This window comes from Pithys albifrons, chromosome 8, assembly GCF_047495875.1.
Source record: "Pithys albifrons albifrons isolate INPA30051 chromosome 8, PitAlb_v1, whole genome shotgun sequence".
Taxonomy (NCBI): Eukaryota; Metazoa; Chordata; class Aves; order Passeriformes; family Thamnophilidae; genus Pithys; species Pithys albifrons.
In genome coordinates this window covers 10,256,126-10,276,194 of record NC_092465.1, presented here as the reverse complement: position 1 = coordinate 10,276,194, position 20,069 = coordinate 10,256,126, and the positions used below count along the sequence as shown (strand labels likewise).

The 20,069-nt window shown below is 44.8% G+C and overlaps 2 protein-coding genes across 2 annotated transcripts in view; one reads left to right on the top strand and one right to left on the bottom strand.

Moving 5' to 3' along the window:
* The first annotated feature begins 64 nt into the window (after positions 1-64).
* UMPS (uridine monophosphate synthetase) lies at positions 65-5,859 on the top strand. Its single transcript, XM_071562057.1, has 6 exons — positions 65-215; positions 491-644; positions 2,189-2,857; positions 3,548-3,723; positions 4,272-4,386; positions 5,183-5,859. Exons 1-6 carry the CDS (start codon positions 72-74, stop codon positions 5,362-5,364), a joined length of 1,440 nt encoding a protein of 479 aa, XP_071418158.1. The 5' UTR covers positions 65-71; the 3' UTR covers positions 5,365-5,859.
* Positions 5,860-16,201: 10,342 nt separating this feature from the next.
* ITGB5 (integrin subunit beta 5) overlaps positions 16,202-20,069 on the bottom strand; it is a 60,795-nt gene continuing 56,927 nt past the window's right edge. Inside the window, exons 13-15 of the mRNA XM_071561852.1 lie at positions 18,739-18,855; positions 17,341-17,507; positions 16,202-16,781 (exon numbers count right to left, since the gene is read on the bottom strand). Coding sequence (XP_071417953.1) covers positions 16,686-16,781; positions 17,341-17,507; positions 18,739-18,855 — 380 coding nt within the window. The 3' untranslated portion in view covers positions 16,202-16,685. The remainder of the gene's footprint in view (positions 16,782-17,340; positions 17,508-18,738; positions 18,856-20,069) is intronic.

Here is a 20,069-nt window from a genome sequence, read left to right as displayed (position 1 = left end):
TCGGGGTCGGTGGATGTCCCCGCCCCGCGCTCCTCCCGCTGCTGCATCATCTGCGTGCGCCGGGCCGGGCGATGGCGGCGGCGGGACATGTGGCGGCGGCGCTGAGCGGGGCGGGCGCGCTGCGCTTCGGGGACTTCGTGCTCAAGAGCGGCCGCGCCTCCCCCGTGTACATCGACCTGCGCGGCCTCGTGTCCCACCCGCGCCTCCTCTGCCAGGTGCGCGGTCGGGGCGGTGCTGGAGGTCCCTGTCCCTTACGGGGTGTCGAGGGTCCCTGTCCCTTGCGGGGTGCCGGGTCTCCCATAGCGCGGGGGATGGAGGGGACGCGGGAGCGCTACCGCGGCTCTGCAGAGAGCCCGTCCCGGCGCCGGGCTGCGAGATCGCGGTGGGGCATGTAAAGGAGCGAGGTGTTCATTGCTGCCCGTGGCAGTGCATTGGGGGTGTCGCGTTCGCGCCCGTCTGACTTTAAAAAGCGTGTGGTTCTCCCTTTCAGGTGGCGGGTCTCCTCTTTGGAGCAGCCAGAGAGGCGGGGCTGCAGTATGACTGTGTGTGCGGAGTCCCGTACACGGCGCTGCCGCTGGCCACAATTATCTGCTCAGAAAATCAGGTCCCCATGCTTATAAGGAGGAAGGAAGCAAAAGACTACGGTAAAACCATCAAATCAGGAGTATTTGTCAACTTGCTGTCTTGTTTGGAAAATCACTTTATATGTTGGTGGTTCTTTTGTAATGTGCAGCGTTTCTGTTCCAGTTTAAGGTTATTTCACAAGCAGCTCCTTTTCCCCCTAAAGCGTCCTTCCCACAGCATCCCAACCTGGCCAGACTCTCCCAGCAGCTTGCCAGTTAGGCTGCAGCTTGAATCCTGTAGTAGGTATGGAGAGTCTTGAAGGGTGTTTTCTGTTTCTTTGGTTTTGTTTGTGAGGGTATTTTTTGTTTCTTTCTTTTCTTCAGCAATGTCTTTGTTTTCTCCTCAGCCCATTACTATGGTTCTGGGTTAGTTGCCTCTTCCAGAAATGAGGATTTATAACTCACATTCTCTAATATGCTGAGACCAGAGTCACGTTTTACCCCCAGACAGAACTTTTTGCATATTGACTCCAAGAGGAACCTTTCCAGTCTTTTCTTCATTTATTTTGCAAACCCCTTCTACTTTCATTTTTTTGTGATCCTGTTATCAGTGGGTCAGGTGAGCAACAGTCCTTTCTCTACCCAGTGAACCATTTATTTGATTTTATGGAGGGAGAGGGGACTGAAGCATTAACCTGCCATATAACTGGATTTCTATGTGTAATAAGAGCTGTCCTCTTCCAACAGCATGTAATCAGAAAGTATGCTTGTCAAGACTAAATGCTACTCCTGATCAGGCAGTGGGCCAGGCATGGAGCGGTTGCTTTTCCTTCTTGTGAAGCACAAGGCAGTTGTGACAGCAATTAACTGCCTGACAGAGGGTTTCTGGTGCCGCAGCGATTGCAAAGCTGTACATAGGCTTGTTCTCCAGGCTGCCATGGTCTAAGCACTGCACTGTATAATGTTCTCCTGCTGCTCTCTGCTTCCTGGGAAAGCCAGGCATCCTTTGTTGTTTCCCCCCAGGAGGCCTTTCATAGATGTGTGTCTGTTGTTACTTAAAACAAAGGCACTTGAGGTTTTACTTCTTCTATTGTTCCAACAGGCATTTTGAGCACAGAATGCTGCCTGTGGAAAATAGGGAACATGCTGAAGAGTGCCAATAGCTTGGTTGCTTTCAAGATGTTGTAACAAACAAGGAAATAGTTTTATAATTCTGAGTTTTTAATTCGTCATTCAAACATTTGAATTTGTGCTGTTAACAGTGTGTCAGTTTTGTTAATAGAACGTAACTTCTGGGAGCATAAAGCAGTATTCTGTTAGCTTGGAGAAGTAATAGTCTTTATAATTAAACTACAGACTTGTGACTGAGCTGTGGGAAGAACTGTGATAATTGGTGGCACATAATAATAAACAAATTGCCTCTCCATATGGACAGTGAACATGAAATTCCTCATCTCTTAAAGTTCAGTTCCACTGGACTTCAGGATATGCTGCAGTGTACACTTGTACGTGGAACAATATGATCTTTACATTAGCAGAGCAAGTTAAAGTTTGGATACCTTCAAGTTTTTTGGGGTTTATTAACCTTTCCAAATTTGGCAGAATGTTTGCTTTTTATTTTTAAGGTACTAAGCGGATGGTGGAAGGCAACGTTAATCCAGGAGAGACATGCCTGATCATTGAAGATGTGGTAACAAGTGGATCCAGCGTACTGGAAACTGCAGAAGTTCTTCGGAAAGAAGGATTAAAAGTCACAGATGCCATAGTGCTGTTAGACAGGGAGCAGGGTGGGAAGGCCAGGTTAGAGGAACATGGAATTCACCTGCACTCTGTGTGCACCTTGTCAGGGGTGCTGGAGATTCTGCAGCAGCAGGGAGAAGTGGCCGCTGAGATGGTTGAAAAGGTGAAGAAATTCATTGAGGGAAATGTGTTTGAGTCAGTGGCTCAGAATGGTCCTGCTCCCATGAAGAGACTCTGTAAGGAGCTGAGCTTCAGTGCTCGTGCCCAGCTGCCAGGGGTACATCCTACTGCAGCCAGGCTTCTCATGCTCATGGAAAAGAAGCAAACAAATTTGTGCCTTTCTGCTGATGTCACCAGCTCCAAAGAGCTGCTGCAGTTAGCTGCCGGCCTGGGCCCCTGCATTTGTATTCTGAAGACTCATGTAGACATCTTGGATGATTTTACACAAGAGGTAGTAAAGGAGTTGAGAATGCTTGCAGATCAACATGAATTCTTGATTTTTGAAGACAGAAAATTCGCAGATATTGGAAACACAGTGAAACATCAATATGAAGGTGAGTATCATCAACCTTGATTTACTGTTACTTTGCTGACAGTGTGTGTAACTGTAGTGCTGGCACAGGTTTCCAGGAGGGAGCGTAGAATCTCCAACTTTGGAAAAGATTCAAGGAGACAAGGCCCTGAGCAACCTGATCTAGCTTTGAAGTTAACCCTGTTGAGAGGTGTGACCTCCTGAGGTCCCTTCCAACCCAAACCTTTTTATGAATCTGTGGATGTGCTCACTAAGTACTTCTGAGTGGTTGTATGCCATGAGAAACTTCAGCCTGGCTTCTTAAGGCAGCCTGCTATTATTATGTGCTTGTTCTGGCTTTCATTTGATATTGCATCTTCAACTGTAGAACTGCTTTTCCCTTTTCCTGGTGCTTATGTCCCATATGATCTGCATACTGTCTGGGAAGATAGCACCTGTGACAGTGAATTTCTAGGCTACCATAAATGTCTCAGTGAATACAACTGGTGAGATACTAATAAGTGTTTGTGAAAAGTAAACCGAGAGGTTACACATTGTGGTTACCAGCTGTCAGAACTGGCTGATGAGACTGAACTTGTAACTGTCAAGCTTCAGTAGTAAAACTGTCTTTTAAAATGTGATTTAGGCTGCAGCTGGTTTTGTTTAATTTTTGTTTCCTGTTAAATGCCTTTCTGGTGACTCTTTGCCTGTGTCTTCCTATCCATGTTCTCAGGTGGTGTGTTCAGAATTGCATCCTGGGCAGACATCATTAATGCACACTTGGTTCCAGGCTCTGGAGTTGTAAAGGGTCTGAAGGAAGTAGGTCTTCCTCTCCAGCGTGGCTGTCTCCTGATTGCTGAGATGAGTTCCCAAGGGTCACTTGCAACGGGTGAATACACAAAAGCTGCAGTAAGTAGGCTGTCTTGTTTTGGGTTAAAAGGTTGTAAAGTGTGACAGGGAGGTTTTATGTGTTTCTAATATTTGCACTTCCAAAAGTCCCTCCAGCTCAAATTATTCCAGGTGTTTTTCCTTGGAGACCTGGGAATCTGACAGTGTGGTGTTTAAAGGTTGCAGCTGTAGGCTAGTGAAGTGAGGTGGTCAGAGTTCACACATGCGTAGGAAGACACAGGCAAAGAGTAAATATGCCAAGTTTGCTATTAGCAACCCCTTATTTTTTTTTCTTTTTGGTCTTTAAGCAATATTCTACTTAAGCATTACTTCTAATTAGTTTAAATTAATTTATTGTAGTATTTGTAACACAGAAAGAAACATAATGTTCCCTTTCCTGACAGAGGAGTGAGTCAGCTGTGGGTGACTTTACACTGGTAAAGCAAAAGAAGTGTTTCATACCCCAGCATTGCACAGCTTAGTGTGTCAAAGGGTGGATGAGAAGCAAATTGCTCAGTCCAACTGAATTTTAGGTGTATCACTTGTAACTGTTCACTGATATTCTTCAGGTACAGATGGCTGAAGAGAACTCAGATTTCGTTTTTGGATTCATATCTGGATCTAGAGTTAGTAAGAAACCAGAATTTCTTCACTTAACCCCAGGGGTGCAGCTTCAAACTGGAGGTAACTTTTTCTGGAATATTCCTAGTCTCTTTGTAAGTACAGAAGTGATCTATCCTTCAGTGCAAAAGTGGCTTCTGAAGAGAGTTTGATTGCTGATTTCTCTGGTGGGAGGAGTCTGTTTGCCACTAAGGACTGTCTTCCATATTTCTGAGTATGCTGATCCCTTTCCTAGAGCTCTAGAAGGCAACCAGCAGGCTACACAGCCTTTTTTTTTGTTTTAAAGTCTGTGCATGCTATAAAGCACAGTCCTGAAAGCGTATGAAATGTCTTCAGATAGTTGTTGGATTAGATGTTAACCTACTCAGTAGTAGGGAAAAAAAGGTAACAAATAGAGAAGTCCATCTGTAACACTTGTTACTGATATAGATGCAGTATCAATTAATAGAAAATCTTCTACTGACTAAAGAGGTTATCACTGAAGCAGAGGGGGAAGTTTTTCTGCAATAATAATTCTTATGAAACCTAAAGTGGAATGAGAAGCTTTTACATTAATGTTTGAGAGGTTTTTGCCTACTTTAAGAAGGCTGAGGTTTATTTCAGTAACCCTGATCAGTGCTTCTTTGCATAACTACCATCCATTGTGACTGGTAAATCATGGACGAGGAGCGTACTGGCTGTCAAATTAGATCTGTGTAATATTGTTTGTTGGGTGGCAACAGAGTTTCTAGTTATGTTTGTGCATTGTTAGGGGGAGAGCTGGAGCAGCATACCTGTTCTGTTTTCTAGCACCTCTTTGAAGGTTTTTAGTACATAACAGTTTTGTACGAACTAAAAAAAAATGGTGTTTCTATTTCAGGTGATAACCTTGGACAGAAGTACCTAAGCCCCAAGGAAGTTATTAGTGAAAAAGGTTCAGATATCATTATTGTGGGACGTGGCATCCTGTCAGTTTCAGACCGTCTTCAAGAAGCAGAGAAGTACAGGAAGGCAGCTTGGGAGTGCTACATGAGCAGGCTTGGTGCTCGTGCAGAAGATTGAGACCTGGACACTGTCCTAGTCAATAAGCAAAGCTGATGGAGCTGCAGCCAGGAGTTCCAGTTAAATACACTGACACTTCAACCATAGAAAAATGCCCTTTTGGAGAAAAATCTGTTGTTACTAAGTTGTTTTAATTGTACACACACAGATCAAGTTGTACTTGCCATGGTTGTTTTTTAATATTTGATTGTAAGAACCCAACACTTAATGCCCACTTTTTAGCCTTAATAGGCTTTCTTGTTTGAAAAATCTTGCACAAAACACTCCAAGGGTATTTGGTTGGCTGTTGTCTTTGTTTTCACCATCCTCAAATTCCTTCTGGTTGTGGAAACAATATTTTGCTGTCCTTCATGAACTTCACCTGCACACCTGACCTGCTGCCTCATTTTCACAGGCTTATTCAGCTCTGCTGTTTCCAAGGAGCAAGTATAGGTTTTAATACCATACTGTGAAATTGAATTATGTGTTGTTTAATAAATACTTTTTTGGCTACCATTCTCTTATCCCTGGCTCTATACTTCTTCCTTCTGTGGCAGTGTGTTTGCAGAACCCCAGTATCATAAAAAGTCTGTCTGGTGTGTTTGTGTCTGCAGGAATTACTCATTATTCTGTTTACAGGAGCTGCAAAGAATTTGTCAAAGCAATTAGTTGCTGTATGCTTAATTACAGTGGAGCTGTTGATTCCTCTAATGAGAAACAAAAATAAACTTTATTGAATTTTTGAGACAAGAGCTGGAATACTTCCAGGATTTACTTTCCACTCTGTGGTGAATAAGGAGAAATAGAATTATCTTGTACACTTGGTTTTGATTAGAAAGTGTGGAATAACCTTATGTATGTTTAGCATCTAGTGGTATGTATATCTAGTGGTGCAAATTGGTAAAATTTTCATTGCTCTCAAGAAGTCCAGTACATGGGGGTGCAGTTCTAGACTGTTGTGTTCCAAAGCACACAGAGATAGCTGTTTTCTTTTGTTAATACACTTGTCTGTAGACTAGGAACAACTGTATTTATTAGAAGAGTATTTTGGCATTAGTGCTAGACTCTTCACCAAGTCTTTCAAAACAGAAAATTGGAGGGGTTTTTTGATTGGCTTAATCTATGCAGAAGAGTGTCTAAGACGAGGGGACGTTAGCTTGGATCTGAGGGCTTTGCCTTAGGCCTCCTGTATTAGTGACACTGTTCTGTTGGCAGCCAGAGTTTGGAAACACACAGCTGAGAGACTTCTGCTGCCTGGGGGTGTTGGGTGGGATGACTTTACCCTTTCACACTCCACATGCCCTGAAAGTCCACTTCATGACGGGGCTGTTTGTGGGGTTTAAGATGGTTATTTTGGAGAGAACATTAGAACTTAGTGTGTGTGAATGTTTTGTTTTCCTTGGGGCTACCAATTGCTTCAGTAATCATGTATCAATTTATGTCTGAGAAGAAGGAACACGGTGATTGTGTTTTATCTTGTTCAGACATCCTGCAACAGTCAGTGAGTGGGACATTTCATATCTACTTCGAAGAAATTCCAGCCCTTCTAAGTGAACAGAGGATTTGGGATTTGTTTGATGTCTCATTATCTCATGGCCTTGAGGCCTGTAGCAGAAACGAAACTCTTTTAAACTGTTTTGCAGAAATTTTTTTTTTCCACCAGAGGGAGCTGAGACTCCATTTTTCAGGAGCGTTGATGTCCCAGCTCTTTTACAGGTAATAGTTTCCTACGATGATACCACATCTAGATATCCTTAGGATAAAAAATGTCTGTTTTTCAACAAGTTACACCCTTGCTGTTGGATATATTTAAAGCATTTCAATGCATTTAAATATAATTTAAACATTTGAAACAGTATTCTGAAACTCATTTAAACAGTAGTTTATCAAAAAGCTGCCTCAGGCTGAGGCTCAGCACTCAGTGTTGTTGCAGGTCTGCTATTACAGTGCAAGCAGAATTTCATGAGTTCAGTATTTTCCACTAACTGCTGAATCATTTGACTGTGTGCCTGACACCCACACAGCTCAATCCCTAAGCAGGCTCTTTGGAGAGCTAGTTTATCAGGCCTCTAGCTGAAAAATAGCAACCAGATTTGGAAGGATGGATGTGATATAATATCCAGTCACTTTTAGAGGATACACACAACTCGTTTTCTTTAGAAAACGAGTTCTGAGGAACGGATCAATTGGGAAGCTTCATTTCACAGTCCTTTGTGCACTCCAGAAAGAGCTGTATTCTGGCATTTCATTTGACACCAATGTAGCAAACATTTCAATTAGTAAAACAAAAAACCTGTTACCTCCTATATGCATTCTTCTGTCAGAATGATTATAGTAAGCAAGTGTGTGCACTTCCTTTGAGGCACCTGAAAGTGATTAAAAATCCATTTCAAATTAAGAACAAATGTTAATTTCCTTGCTTGCCCCTGCTGCTCACATTCATTGCATAGTTCCTGCTGATGGTCCCAACTGTTCCTAACATGGGAACTAGGTCACAATTTACAAAACTCATTTGCATCATAATATATGAATCTGAAAGTCTTGCAGTTCATTCTGTGATCTGATTTGAGTCTGTAGTAGAGGCATAAGGCTGTATGTAAATCACTGGGCTTAATATTATCTGGCAAGTAGGCATTTATATGAAATTGTGATCCTCAATCCACTCTGGAGTATGATGTATAACAGAATTAAAGGATATCACACTTTTCATGGAGAAATAAGGCTGTAACCAAGTGTTGGCAGTGCTTGCAGCAGAAAGCAGGCTGACTTGCAGCCATTTCTGAGCAGCAGTTTCTGAGCACTGTATGAGGGACCAACACAAGCTGGAACCACTAAGGAATTGTTACGTAGCTTTTGATATTTGTATATTAAGTTCACTCTGTGTCTCTGAGACTGTCGGTATCTGTGTCTAGCACAACGAGTGCTGTGTCAAGAGGACCCAGCCTGAGAACTTTAATCAGCATTACTGTGTAAGTGCAGTGCTTTACTTGGACTGAAAATTCTTGATAAATATAGCACTGAATTAAAACCAGCAAAGTTAAAACTTTTGTCCCTAAAAAGTATGATTTGTATGTCACATTGCTTTATTAACCCATAACTTGACATATTATAACCTGTCATATTGTAATTTCCATAGCCTCGTCTATGAAAATTTATTTGAGACTCAATCCCAGAAAAGTAACTGAATCACTTCCCTTTAAGTTTGTGTGGAAAGCCTGTTGCTGTGGATTTTTTTAGCAAGAGACACAAACATTGCATTTAGGGAATAGCACCAGTGGAATGTGAAAGACCCAGAGGAAGTTTGTTTCTAGATCTGACTTTTGGAGGTCACTCTCTCAGGGAATGGTCTGTGTTGGAAGGCTTGTAACTGGGCTGTGGGCTAGACAGGCAAGATGGTTTGTTTGTTTGTAATCGCACTGGTGGTTCCTGGTCGGTCTGTACCACAGTGACGTTTGAACGCTGCAGGAAATTAAAACTCAGCCTGGTGCCTGCTCCAGCTTCACATTTCCCTCTAACTCTTTGTCAGGCATTTGCAGGCTGGGAAAGGTGACCCTGCCTGTGTGTCAGGGTTGACTTTGTCCTCAGTCCTGGTTCTGTGTTTTGGCATGACCCACGTGCTTCTCTGAACGTTTTCTCATAACCTGATGCCAGCCACAGTCAGGCTGTGAAAGTGCAGGGTTGTGGTGGAGGCATGATGGTGAGTCATAGGCTGTCTTTAGCCCAAATAGGTATTGCAGGAGGAGAAGCTAAACAGTGCAGTTGGTTTTGATCCATTCCTGAACAACTAATAGTAGCTGTGCAAAAGATACTTTCACAAACAGGACTATTTAGACAGGGAATTTCTGCAGTGTTCCCTCCAGCTGATCATTTCTGCTTTGCTAAGGGGTAGCATTTTAGGCTGATGATGGGAACAGCCATAAAGGTAACCTGGTCATAAAGGGGAAAATATTGAACCAAAGATCTCGACTCAAATACTGACGTAGAAAATGCCTGCCAGCCTGGGACCCAGAGGCATCCTTGAGAAGTGCAGCTGGCACTTTTGAAGTGCAGCTAGATACTTAGAAACCAGATATCCTGAGATACCACTGATAAGTGGTACAGCACTTATCATCTGTGAAGGAAAAAAGGCACTCTGGAAGAAGAGGAAAACATCCTGAGAAAGAAAGGGTTGGTAACCGTCATTGGCTATTGTAACTCACAGAACAGAAAAACAGTCTGATAAAACAAAAACTGGTCTGAGAAAAGAGAATATCACCAGTTATTGGCTATGTCAGGTGAAAAGCAGAAATTGGCAGCATCTATTGGCTGTGCCAGGTGGTGGAGTCCTACACCCTTTTATGTCTCCATAATATAAAAAGGACTTACTTTTTACCACCCTCTTTTCTGCAGAGAAAGCCTTTTTGCCCATGAGATTTCTTCTGTGCAGCAGACCCTCACCAGGGACACCAGGCTGACTCCAGGATCCACAATGAGGATCATTGTCCAATGAGCCCTCATCCATTGTCCGCTGGCCACACTTCTGGAATTGATTTGATTGTCCCCACTGCTGGGATTGTTTTGATGAGCAATTGGTACAAGTAACATTTTTTAATATAAAGGTCTGTATGTTAGTAATTACTGATAAGTGTATTTGCTGCTTTACTAGTGGTAATTCTGCAATAATTCATGATATTGAAATACAGACTTGCTGCTAGTATTCATTTCAACTGCTGTGGAAATTTCACAGTATTCATTTCAACTGCTATGTGTCTGCTTTCAGGTAGTAATTTGTAGTAACCTATAGAGTGGATACACTTGTTTTGCCAACTGTAACTATACTTGCTTTGATAGCAGTACACTGGAATGAATAAGAGAACATAGATAAAAAATCCTCAGTGTCTTTGTGCATGACAGAGTCAGTCAAACCAGCAAACAGTTGCAATCTTTGCATACTTACAGCCCAGGTAGTCCTTCTGGGTTGTGGCATAAATTCCTGTCAGAAGTGGGAATCTGTGATACATGGGTCATGGATGCATGGGAGAAGGTAGTAGGAGGGCAGTGAAAATGGCAATAGATTTGTGGAAAACCTCTCTGTGGGACAAGGATAGCATGTCTGAGAATTGTTTGAATCGGGAAACACTGTGAGCTGAGTTTCAGAGGTGGCAGAGAGTGGCAAAGGGCCCTTCATCAGGCTTCCCACAACACAGAGGCATCAGCAGCTGTGGGTGCCTTATTTAACACTGCTAGGCAGGAACTGGAAACTTTGCAGAAAGCTACGGGTGCAGAAGTGTGTTACCTTTGAATCCTACCATTTCATTGCAAACAAATTAGTTAAAAACTAACCTCAGACCTCTGGCTCTATACAGGTACAGCAAGAGCCTACATGCCTGGTCTCAGAAAGGTCATTGAAAGATAAAAATCCTGAAAACTGAACACAAGGAGGAGGCTTTGATTCTGGCAGTAGGTCTTCCTCCCCCACTTTGTTACCAGAGCTTTGTCTGAATAACACAGCCTCCTTGTAATCTAACATTAAAAATTCCCTGGTACTACTCAAGGCTTGTGCTGGAGAGGAAGGCAAGTCTCTGCCACCTGGGGTCACAATGACCACTACGAATTTTAATGCTGCTAAGGCAAAGACAGCTCTTCCTGCAGAACAGCAAAAGCCACAGAAGGGCTGGGTGGGATGTGGGGTGCAGGGCTGCCTGCTTGGGGCTGGAACCATGACCCTTCATCAGGCTGAGGCCAGACAGATACTCCTGACAGGAAGAATATTTCTCCTAAACACTGATGTAGTGGCCAAAGTGAATGCCTTCTCCCTACTATCACCAACATTAAATGCTGTTAGAAAAGTGCTGGGACTCTGGAGCCATCTCCCCTCCTCCCTCCAGTACTCTTGGTGGATTTTCTGGCTGGACAACGAGAGTGGCTGCTTAGGATGTCCTTAAGGGACAGGGGCAATAACCTGTGACATGATGGCTGTGCCAGCTACAGCAGTAGGGAAAAGTCTTGCAAAATGCAGCAATCAGATGGGCCAAAAAACATGGCCTTAATGTTATGGTGTGAAATAATGGCACTGGAACACCACAGTGAACCAAGAGATGTAAAAATTGACAGTCCTTACAGGGAGGCAACAAGGACAGGAGAACTCCCAAAGTGATAATCTGTAAAAGGAAAGGTGAGGTCAGGATCATCCAGAGGCTGAAGGAATCTCAGAGTAAAAAGAATAAGGGACAAAATGCTTGAAAAGCTCAAAGTAACTGATCTGACACAAAATGGTCCCCTGCAAACAGAAGCATGATCTGGAATGGAGCCACCAAGAAAGGACATCCCAAGACCAGAAGGTTCAGCGGCAGGAGAAACAAACTTCATTGGAGTGCCTTGTTTATATAGAGTTAGGCAGGGAAGGTTCTGGAAGGGTGGGCGGTGCAGCACCTCCTATTGGTTCAGGATCATCCAAATAAGGGATTGAAAATGGACCAGTAGGGAGAAGGGGTGGAACATCGTAACAACCAATAATAGAATAGGGATAACAACCAATCAGTGAACCGGGATAACAACCAATAGGGATACAGAACTCTGACCAATAGGAAAAAACAGTGGGAAAAGACCCTAAGGGATTATGGGAAGAAGAAACTTGGATAGGGGATGACTAAGGGAAAATACAATAGGGAATCTATGATGGGTTTTTTTAGACTGTGTCATTATTCAGATACATCCTTACACAGCCACATTATGATCCCTGTGTTTATTCCTCGGCACCCTATCCCATAAACAAGTGGCCTGGTATTCTCCCACATACAAGGACTCCCTGAAACAATACCTCAGCCTTGGCTATAATGCCTGCTGCCAATGGTCCACTCTGGCCTCCAGTTGAGATACATGGAGACACACCATTCATAATGCTGCTGTTTCGTGTGAGAATACACGGAGAATCGGTTTCCAGGAGAAAAGACAACGTAGAAAGAACTGTGCCTCACCAATGTCCCCTAAAGGAGACTTTCTGCAGTGCCTTTTGCGACTGGACTTGCCTATCCCACACTGGCCTTTTTAGCCACCAGCAGCAAGCCCTGCAGCAAGCATGGGTAGAGTCCTTCCCAAATCTTCGTTTGCAAAGCCTAGCCATGATGATGATGAGTGGTAATTTTATAGTGACTTGTAAAATTGAAATATAAACTTGCTATTAATATTCATTATTGCTAATATTGATTTCTGCTGCTGTTCATTTGCATGTAATTGTTTTGGCTGGAATAGAGTTAATTTTCTTCATAGCAGCTAGTATGGTTTTGATTTTTGCTGGAAACTGTTGATAATACAGAGATGTTTTAGTTATTACCGAGCAGAGCTTACACAAAGTCAAAGCTTCTTCCACTCCTCACGCCACCCTACTAGCGAGGAGACTGGGGGTGCACAAGGAGCTGGGAGGGGACACAGCCTGGACAGCTGACCCCAACCAACCACAGGGGTATGCCAGACCATTTGGCATCATGCTCAGCATATATAGCTGGAGGAAGAAAGAGGGGAGGGACATTCAGAGTCATGGTGTTTATCTTTTTGAGGCACCATTACGTGTGAAGGAACCCAGCTTTTCTGGAGCTGGCTGAACATATGCTGGCCAGACTGAAGGAATGAATTCCTTGTTTTGCTTTGCTTGTGTTCAGTTTTTGCTTTACTTATTGAACTGCCTTTATCTCAACCCACAAGTTTTCTCACTCTGACTCTTCTGGTTCTCTCACCTATCCCGTGCAGGGGAGTGAGTCTGTGTGGTGCTTAGTTGTCTGCTGGGCTTAGACCACAACAGCCTTATAATTGTAGTAATTTGTTTATAGATATACCTGTTTTGCTAATCATAAGTATGCTTGCCTTGATAGCCATGACTTGTAGTAAAATGCAATAAAGTAATGTAGGAAATAAAGCCTCTGTGTCCTTGTGCATGACAGGGTCCTGCAAACCTGTGGTTTTACCCTTTGCCCACCCACAGGCTGGGTGATCCTGAGTTGTGGCAGCTGAATGGAGAATTTTCTGACAGATGGCATCCAGTGGACACCAGCATAAACTAGAGGGCATGGATAAAGGGATAGGATGAAATAAACTCTGCTATATTGTTTTGACTTTTGGCATGCTGTCAGTGAAGGGGAGGTAGAAGAACAACAATCAATTCCAGTTCAGAGTGTGTTCAGATATGGAGATGATGCTAGGATATAAGGGCCAAGAGAAGCTGCTGTGCTGGGCTGCAGATGTAGAGTTACCTCGTCTTGGTATTTCCTGTCGGGCATCTTCATGATCCTTCTCTCAGTACAGTAGCTCCTTTGCTTACCATGTGGCTGGAGAAATCCAAAGTGAAACAGGTTCAGGAGTGTGCAGCGTTCATCTTCAAGAGCTTGGGCTTTGCCTTCAGCTATTGAGCACCTTAGACCACCATAAAGGCCAAAGAGGATGCAAGAGGACATGCCTCACTCAGGCTTTTGTAACAGTGAAGGGTGACACTCCACAATTAACAAAGCAAATAATGCTTCCATTGGCCTTGACTTCTCCCAAGGAATGCTGCTCTCTCCTCCGCCAGAAATACCAGCAGCACAGGGAAAAGGCATTGTGAGCCCCAGCTCCTGTGGCCCTGCAGTGGCAGCCTCCAGCTGTGGCTGGGGAAACAGGAGGAGCTGATGTTGCAATGGCATCTGGATTTCAGCTCGGCTAGACGAGCACACTGACATTTTTCCATCACATTTGACCTGATGATGCCTTCTGCTGGAGTTTTCATTCAGGAATGCTAGCTGTGGTGGTTAGGCTGCATGTATTTACAGACACAAATAAACTGCTGCTGACTAAAATACACCATTCTCATGACTGTGCTTGGCACTACCCCTGCAAGACTAAGGGCAGATCTGTTTACACAGTAATGCAAAGCCTTAGCATCACTTCCTTCTAATTTTTCAGATGTAACCTTGTGGAGAAGCTAAATTTGGGGGAGGGGGGATGAGAGTCTGCCTCTTCAGGGAAAGGAGGGCATTTGCAGTCCTGTCCCCAAGGTTTTTCTCTGCTCTTTTCCACTCTCCCTGCCCAAACCACCCCTTAGCAGTGAGTCACATCTTGGCTCCCTTCGACTGCCTGGATTGCCCCATGTCTCGGCACTAACCCACTGTTGTGGGAAATGCCACAACACAAAGGTAATCTGCAAGGGTGCAAGGGAAAGGGTGGCAGGGGGCACTGCCTGTGTCTTTCCTTTCAGAATGCAAAGGGGTGGATTTATTTTTAAACTGCTTTGTCGCTCACAAATTAACTGCAGCAGAACTGTATTCACAGTATTTGCTGCTTTGAGTGGCAAAGTTGTTTAAAGCATTCCTGCCCTTCCTCTCTGTCCACTGTTCTTCCTGCTCCCCCTTTCCGTGCCTGGGGCAGTATGGCTGTGTGAGGCAGTCACATGAGCCATGCTAAAACTTGCTCTGCCTACTTCTCATAACTATTTTTTGACTGTTTCCTATTTTTAATTTTGTGATAGTGAAGAAATCTGTATTGGCAGCCTGGCATTAGGCAGTGGATTGATCACAAAACTCAAATTTGCCCCATAGATGCTTCTTCCCAGTTAGCAGCATTAGTCCCAGGTATTCAATACACAACGTCTCAGTCTGCAAACTTTAGCCTGGACTTCAATATTATGTAAAAAACCTGGAGTTCTGAAGAGCTGCCCCTCTGCATCACTGTTTTCAGGATGCATGCACCCTCCTCCCCTGCTGGGGCAGATTTAGTGGAATCAAGTGAGAACTCAGGGTACAGACTTCATTTGCTTGAGATTTTGGGGTATTTACCCCACTTGATCAGTGGTGATGCTGCCAATGTGCCACTTGCTGCCCTCCTCAAAATCCCCATTCCAAGATATTTCTAGTCTGGTCTGCTGCATTTCTTCAGTGCTGCTGGTAGGAGGAGGGGGGACCATAAAGTCCTTGGAGGAGAGCTGTTTATACTGAACAAATAAGAGCTTCTGTTTATAGAGGCAAAAACATATAAAAAAATAAATCCGGAAGGATGGGCCCATGGCCCTTTTCCAATGAGAAGCGCAAGTCAAAACAATGAACACTATTTGTTTTTGCTTCTCCCTGGCAAGCTTCCTTCAGCTGACTATTGCATGATCTGTTCACGGTGAAGAGCCAAAAAAAAAAAAGAAATTAAAAAAAGAAGGAAAAAAACCCCAGGCAGTAGCAATTGCTCTGGCTTCTCTCTCCTGTGGTGGCTGCAGCCCTGCTGCCGTCTGTGTGGGTTTAAAGATGCAGCTGTCAGCAGGATAACCCAAACCCCAGCTCCAGAGGAAAACACATGGGGCTAGGGGAATGGTTTGGGTAGGGGGAAAAAGCCCAAAAAACCAAAGCAAAATGTATGTTGTGAACCAAGACCACTTTTTTTTTATCCAGCTCTCTTTCCAACCAAAAGCTCAGGGCTCCCTTGCTTTCCCAGTTGGACTCCAAAGCAATAATCCTCTGGTAAAAATCAGAGGTCTGGATGAGCTGCTGTGTGCTCTCAGCTGCTCTCCAGCAGGCACCCGAGCTGGATACCTACTTGCACACCCCAAGGAACAGCTGTTTAATTTAGTTTCCTCAGCCTAAACTCCCATTTCCCTTGGACTCCCACCAGCTTCCTATCTCTTTAACACCACTGGCTCAAGAGTAGGAGCTCTTTGAGGCACTCCCCACCCTGGGTCAACACCAGAGTATTAAATCAACGCAACTTCTGCAGCAGTTCCTGTGGATCTCACTCCTATTTTTACAGCCATGCTTTGACTGATAAGGCTCTATTAATAAATTGATCAGGCAGCATCACTCCTGCTTGGAGAAGCCCCCCATTTCTGGTGGGGGGCTCAGCAAGGAAACAATGAACTCTACTCACAGCATCATATATGCACAATAGTTTTATTTTTTTATATAAAAAAATCCTAAAGACTGCAGAACATTTGTATCCTAATTTCTTACACAAATGCTTCCAACATCATCTTCTTTTTAAGCTAATTCCCCCCTAACAACTTGTGATGGTGTGGGTTCCTGTGATTTTTTACCTATCACCTTTTCTAATGGGATATGTCTAAAGCTGCAATATGGCACTTTGTTGACTTGGTTGGCAGGTTTAATATATCCAGAAAGCTGGGGTATGGAGCTGCACACGGCTCAGAGTCCATCAGTACAGTCAGAGAGCCTACCTTCATGTCCGTGCCTCCAGAATGAACCGGACCTTTCTCCTTTCTGTGCAAATAACGGGCTTTGGTCATCGACCAGTCCTGTCGTAAGGGATTCTCGTCCCTAAAGAGGATCCCATCTTCAAGTGGGGAAGCAGCACGTACAATCAAGCAACTGTCCACAGCAGTGCCAGGTGCTCAGACCCCATCAGTCAACTGTACCGTTGTAAGACTTGTTGAGCTTGTTGAATGTGAACTCTACGTTATGTGTGGAAATAGGCTTTCGGTAGAGAGGATTGGATGCCTTTGGAGAAATGAGCAGACAAGAAGAACAAAAGTGAGGAAAAAAGTCCATGTCATGGTGAAAATGTGACAGTTATTTTGGAGATAGCGCTGTGTTTTGCTTTGAGTGAATTGTCACTCAGATCCAAAAGCAGTGTTGTTTATGCAGTTGGTCCATCAGACCCACCTTTGTCCTGCCCACAGGCAGAGGCGATGCCCTCAAATTCTGAGCAACCCCACCCAAAGCCTCCTAGAAGGGCCCCCTCAGAGACCTGACCCATCTGGCTGCCACTACAGTTAGGGTGTGGTCCCCTCTCTCCTACCCCCTTCATCCTCCCACTTTGGTGGGAAACAGATGATGAAACCAAAGGCTGGGTATAATGTTGCAGAGCATTTTTAAGTTGCCAAGAGGAAGGCAATGTGTGACACGCTGGACCCTGAAGTGCATTGTAAGGCACTGCAGGGCATGGGCACCTGCCTCCCTGGTGCCTGCCACCCTTCTCCATTGCTGCAGAGCTGATTGCTGCCAGTGCATCCCAATAACATCCCCCTACACAAGTAGCATCCCACCCCAGGCTCACCATTTCATATCTGGCCCGGGAGCGTTCACTTTGGAATCGGTCGAACTCCCTTCTGTCGTGAATGGTGACGAGCAGCTTCCAGAGCGCCAGCAAGATGATGCCAATCAGCACCACACTGCCAATCACTGCCAGCACAATCGTTGTGGCACTGGGGGCTGAGCTGCAGGCTGGTAATGAGGGAAAAAAAGGTAATTAGCTGCGGTGTGAGTGTAGCCTGTATCAGCATACTGCGATGTAATAAGCTGGACTGCAGCCACTGTGCAAGTGACCTCAGGGCAGCACTAGCAGCAGTGACTAAATTAAAAAAAGCAACAGTCCCCTCTGAAATCAAAGTGATTTTTTTATTATTATTATTAAATAAATTCCTAGCTAGAGGCAGGTCAAAGGGACAGCTCTCATGGATGTCACCAGAGCTGGGATGTCACGTAGCGCTTCAGGGAAGAGTAGGGCTGCAGTGCCACCATCCAGCAGTGACGCAGGGGTTTAATGGCAGGTGACCCATGTGGGACACAGAGGTGCCTCTGGCAAAAGCCACTTCAGCTTCTGGCTCACATGGAGAGAGGTGATCACGAAGGACTTTAAATAAGTACATTAACTGTCAACTAATCAACTGGTCTTTCAATTAAGTGCCAGCTGCGGCACAAATGAAATAAAACACGAGGAATCTCAGTCTTTCCCATATTAGCCTGTGCCTCAGATGACCAGAGCAGATCACAAGAAGTTACTGCTGGATATGCTTGCCAGCTCATCCTACAACCCCATGTGGGATTTTCTTTGAGCAACTGGATTGCATGTGATTAAAATAATGCTGGGAAGCACAGCGGTCTGTGCAGCCTGGGGAGGGGAGCAGGGACGTACAGCTCCTACACTGCCTGGATTGGAGCTAGCTCTTTGGCAATGTAGAATTCCTTAGTTTTCCTAATATCCTGACTTAATCAGCAGCAGCACCAGATGTCTCTTCTGCCTAGTTGGCTTGATGTGGAGAAAGCAATAATTTTTTTTATGTCATTTTGGTTTAGGGTGCATGTAGCAGCAAATAATGTGGATTGTTTTCGTTCCCAGGGGCTGTATCCCCAAATCAGGTATGCTTTATGCTACTTAAATAGACGTCATTTAATTCAGCATCCTAAGCTGGCAGAAAGATCTTCAGCCACCTGCTAGCAATGCTGGTGGCTCCTGTGCATGTTTTACTCTGAGTCCTTTTTTGACTAAATTGGGAGCGTTTGGAGGTGGGTTTCAGCATCGTAAAAGACTTCAGTTTAAATCACCCTGGTTTATCTGCTCACACATGCAGCCAGTGAAACCAGCCTTGCTGCTACATCCTTGGCTCCCCAGCAGCCCATCACCTGTCCTGAGGTAGCCTGTGTTTTTAAAAAGGAAACGCAAGGGAGGGCCAACCTGGCTCTTTGAGGACGGTGAGGTTGGATTTCCCACTGGGAAGCTCCAAGTAGGTGAATTTCATGACGCAGTTGTTCACCGGGTAGGCACAGAGGATTGCATTTGGGTCGTCTGTTTCTGGAACGAGATGCAGAGTCACAGAATTTTACTTGGGGAGCAGGCCTGGAAAGCAGCACAGTTTGATTGTGACTCATGTAAATTGTAACAGAGCAGTGTCCAAATTTACTGCTTGAAAAAATGTGGCACTTGGCAAACATCACATGGCAAACAGACTCAACCTCTCTCTCACACTCCCTTCACACAAGTCTGCTTTGGCAATAAATACTGTTTTCTTCTTAATTTGCTAAATTTCTTGAAGAGTGGAAGGTTAAGAGGAAACAAGGGGCACAGACTCAGATGGGGCCAGCAGCAGCCACCCACAGTCAGCCCATGCTCCAGCTGTGCTGAGTGGCTCCAGCTCCGGAAACAGCTGAGAAGTTTGTTTTTAAAGAGTGAGATAGAAGAGGAAAATGGGAAAGGGAGGAGGAGGGGAGGGAAGGGGAAAGAAGGAGTTGGTCGGAAGGATGATGTGTAGATGGGGGAGTTGCAAGAAATGAGAGGACTTTAGTCCCATGGCCACACCAGTGCTGTGTGTTTGCCTGTCTAACATACCATAGCACAAGGCAGAGCCTGTCGCTACTCTGCTCACTGTAAGGTGCTCCTTGAGGAAGGCTGTGTCACGGAAGCTATTTAACATTCAGCAAAGCCATCACCTGAAGTTTGCAACTCTATCTTGAGGGCTGATTTCAGCAGAGCCACTGCCTTGCACAGCCACAGGTCATTGGGTGTCCCTGTTGCAAGGACAGTGACTGGAGTGAGATGGGGCAGCATCTCCAGCCATGAGAGAGATCTCTGCAGGAGCACATCTCCGCAGGCCTGTCTGGGCTGAGAGTGTCAAGGGAGAGGAACAGATTTGGGTACCCAGTGCTATTGGCTGGCAAAGACATGACCTTGCCTTAGGCACGTGAAAAATGCTTTCCACAGCTCTTCTCCTCACTCATATCCGTGCCTGTCTGTCATGCTGAAAAATGATCACATTAATGACCAGTCCTACTCCAGCCCCTTAGCTCTCTCCTGTCTGTTTGTTTTTCCTTTCAATGCCTTTGACCTGCATCCAGTTGGAAGATTAATACCCTTCATTTCAACAGCTGAGCCCAGATGCAGCTGCCCCTCTGGTGAGTCCTGATGAGTTCCTTGTGTGGACAAACCTCAGCTGTTCCTACCCTGGGACAGGAAAACCTGCTCTACCTACACAGCAGTAGTAAAGGCAGGGGTGGAGAAATGCTGATTGT

Excerpts from the sequence above, each read along its gene's own strand:
- UMPS (XM_071562057.1), top strand. The coding sequence starts at position 72 with ATGGCGGCGGCGGGACATGTGGCGGCGGCGCTGAGCGGGGCGGGCGCG. Across the intron at positions 216-490 it reads ACCCGCGCCTCCTCTGCCAG|GTGGCGGGTCTCCTCTTTGG; the intron begins GTGCGCGGTCGG and ends TCTCCCTTTCAG. Across the intron at positions 645-2,188 it reads GAAGGAAGCAAAAGACTACG|GTACTAAGCGGATGGTGGAA; the intron begins GTAAAACCATCA and ends TTTATTTTTAAG.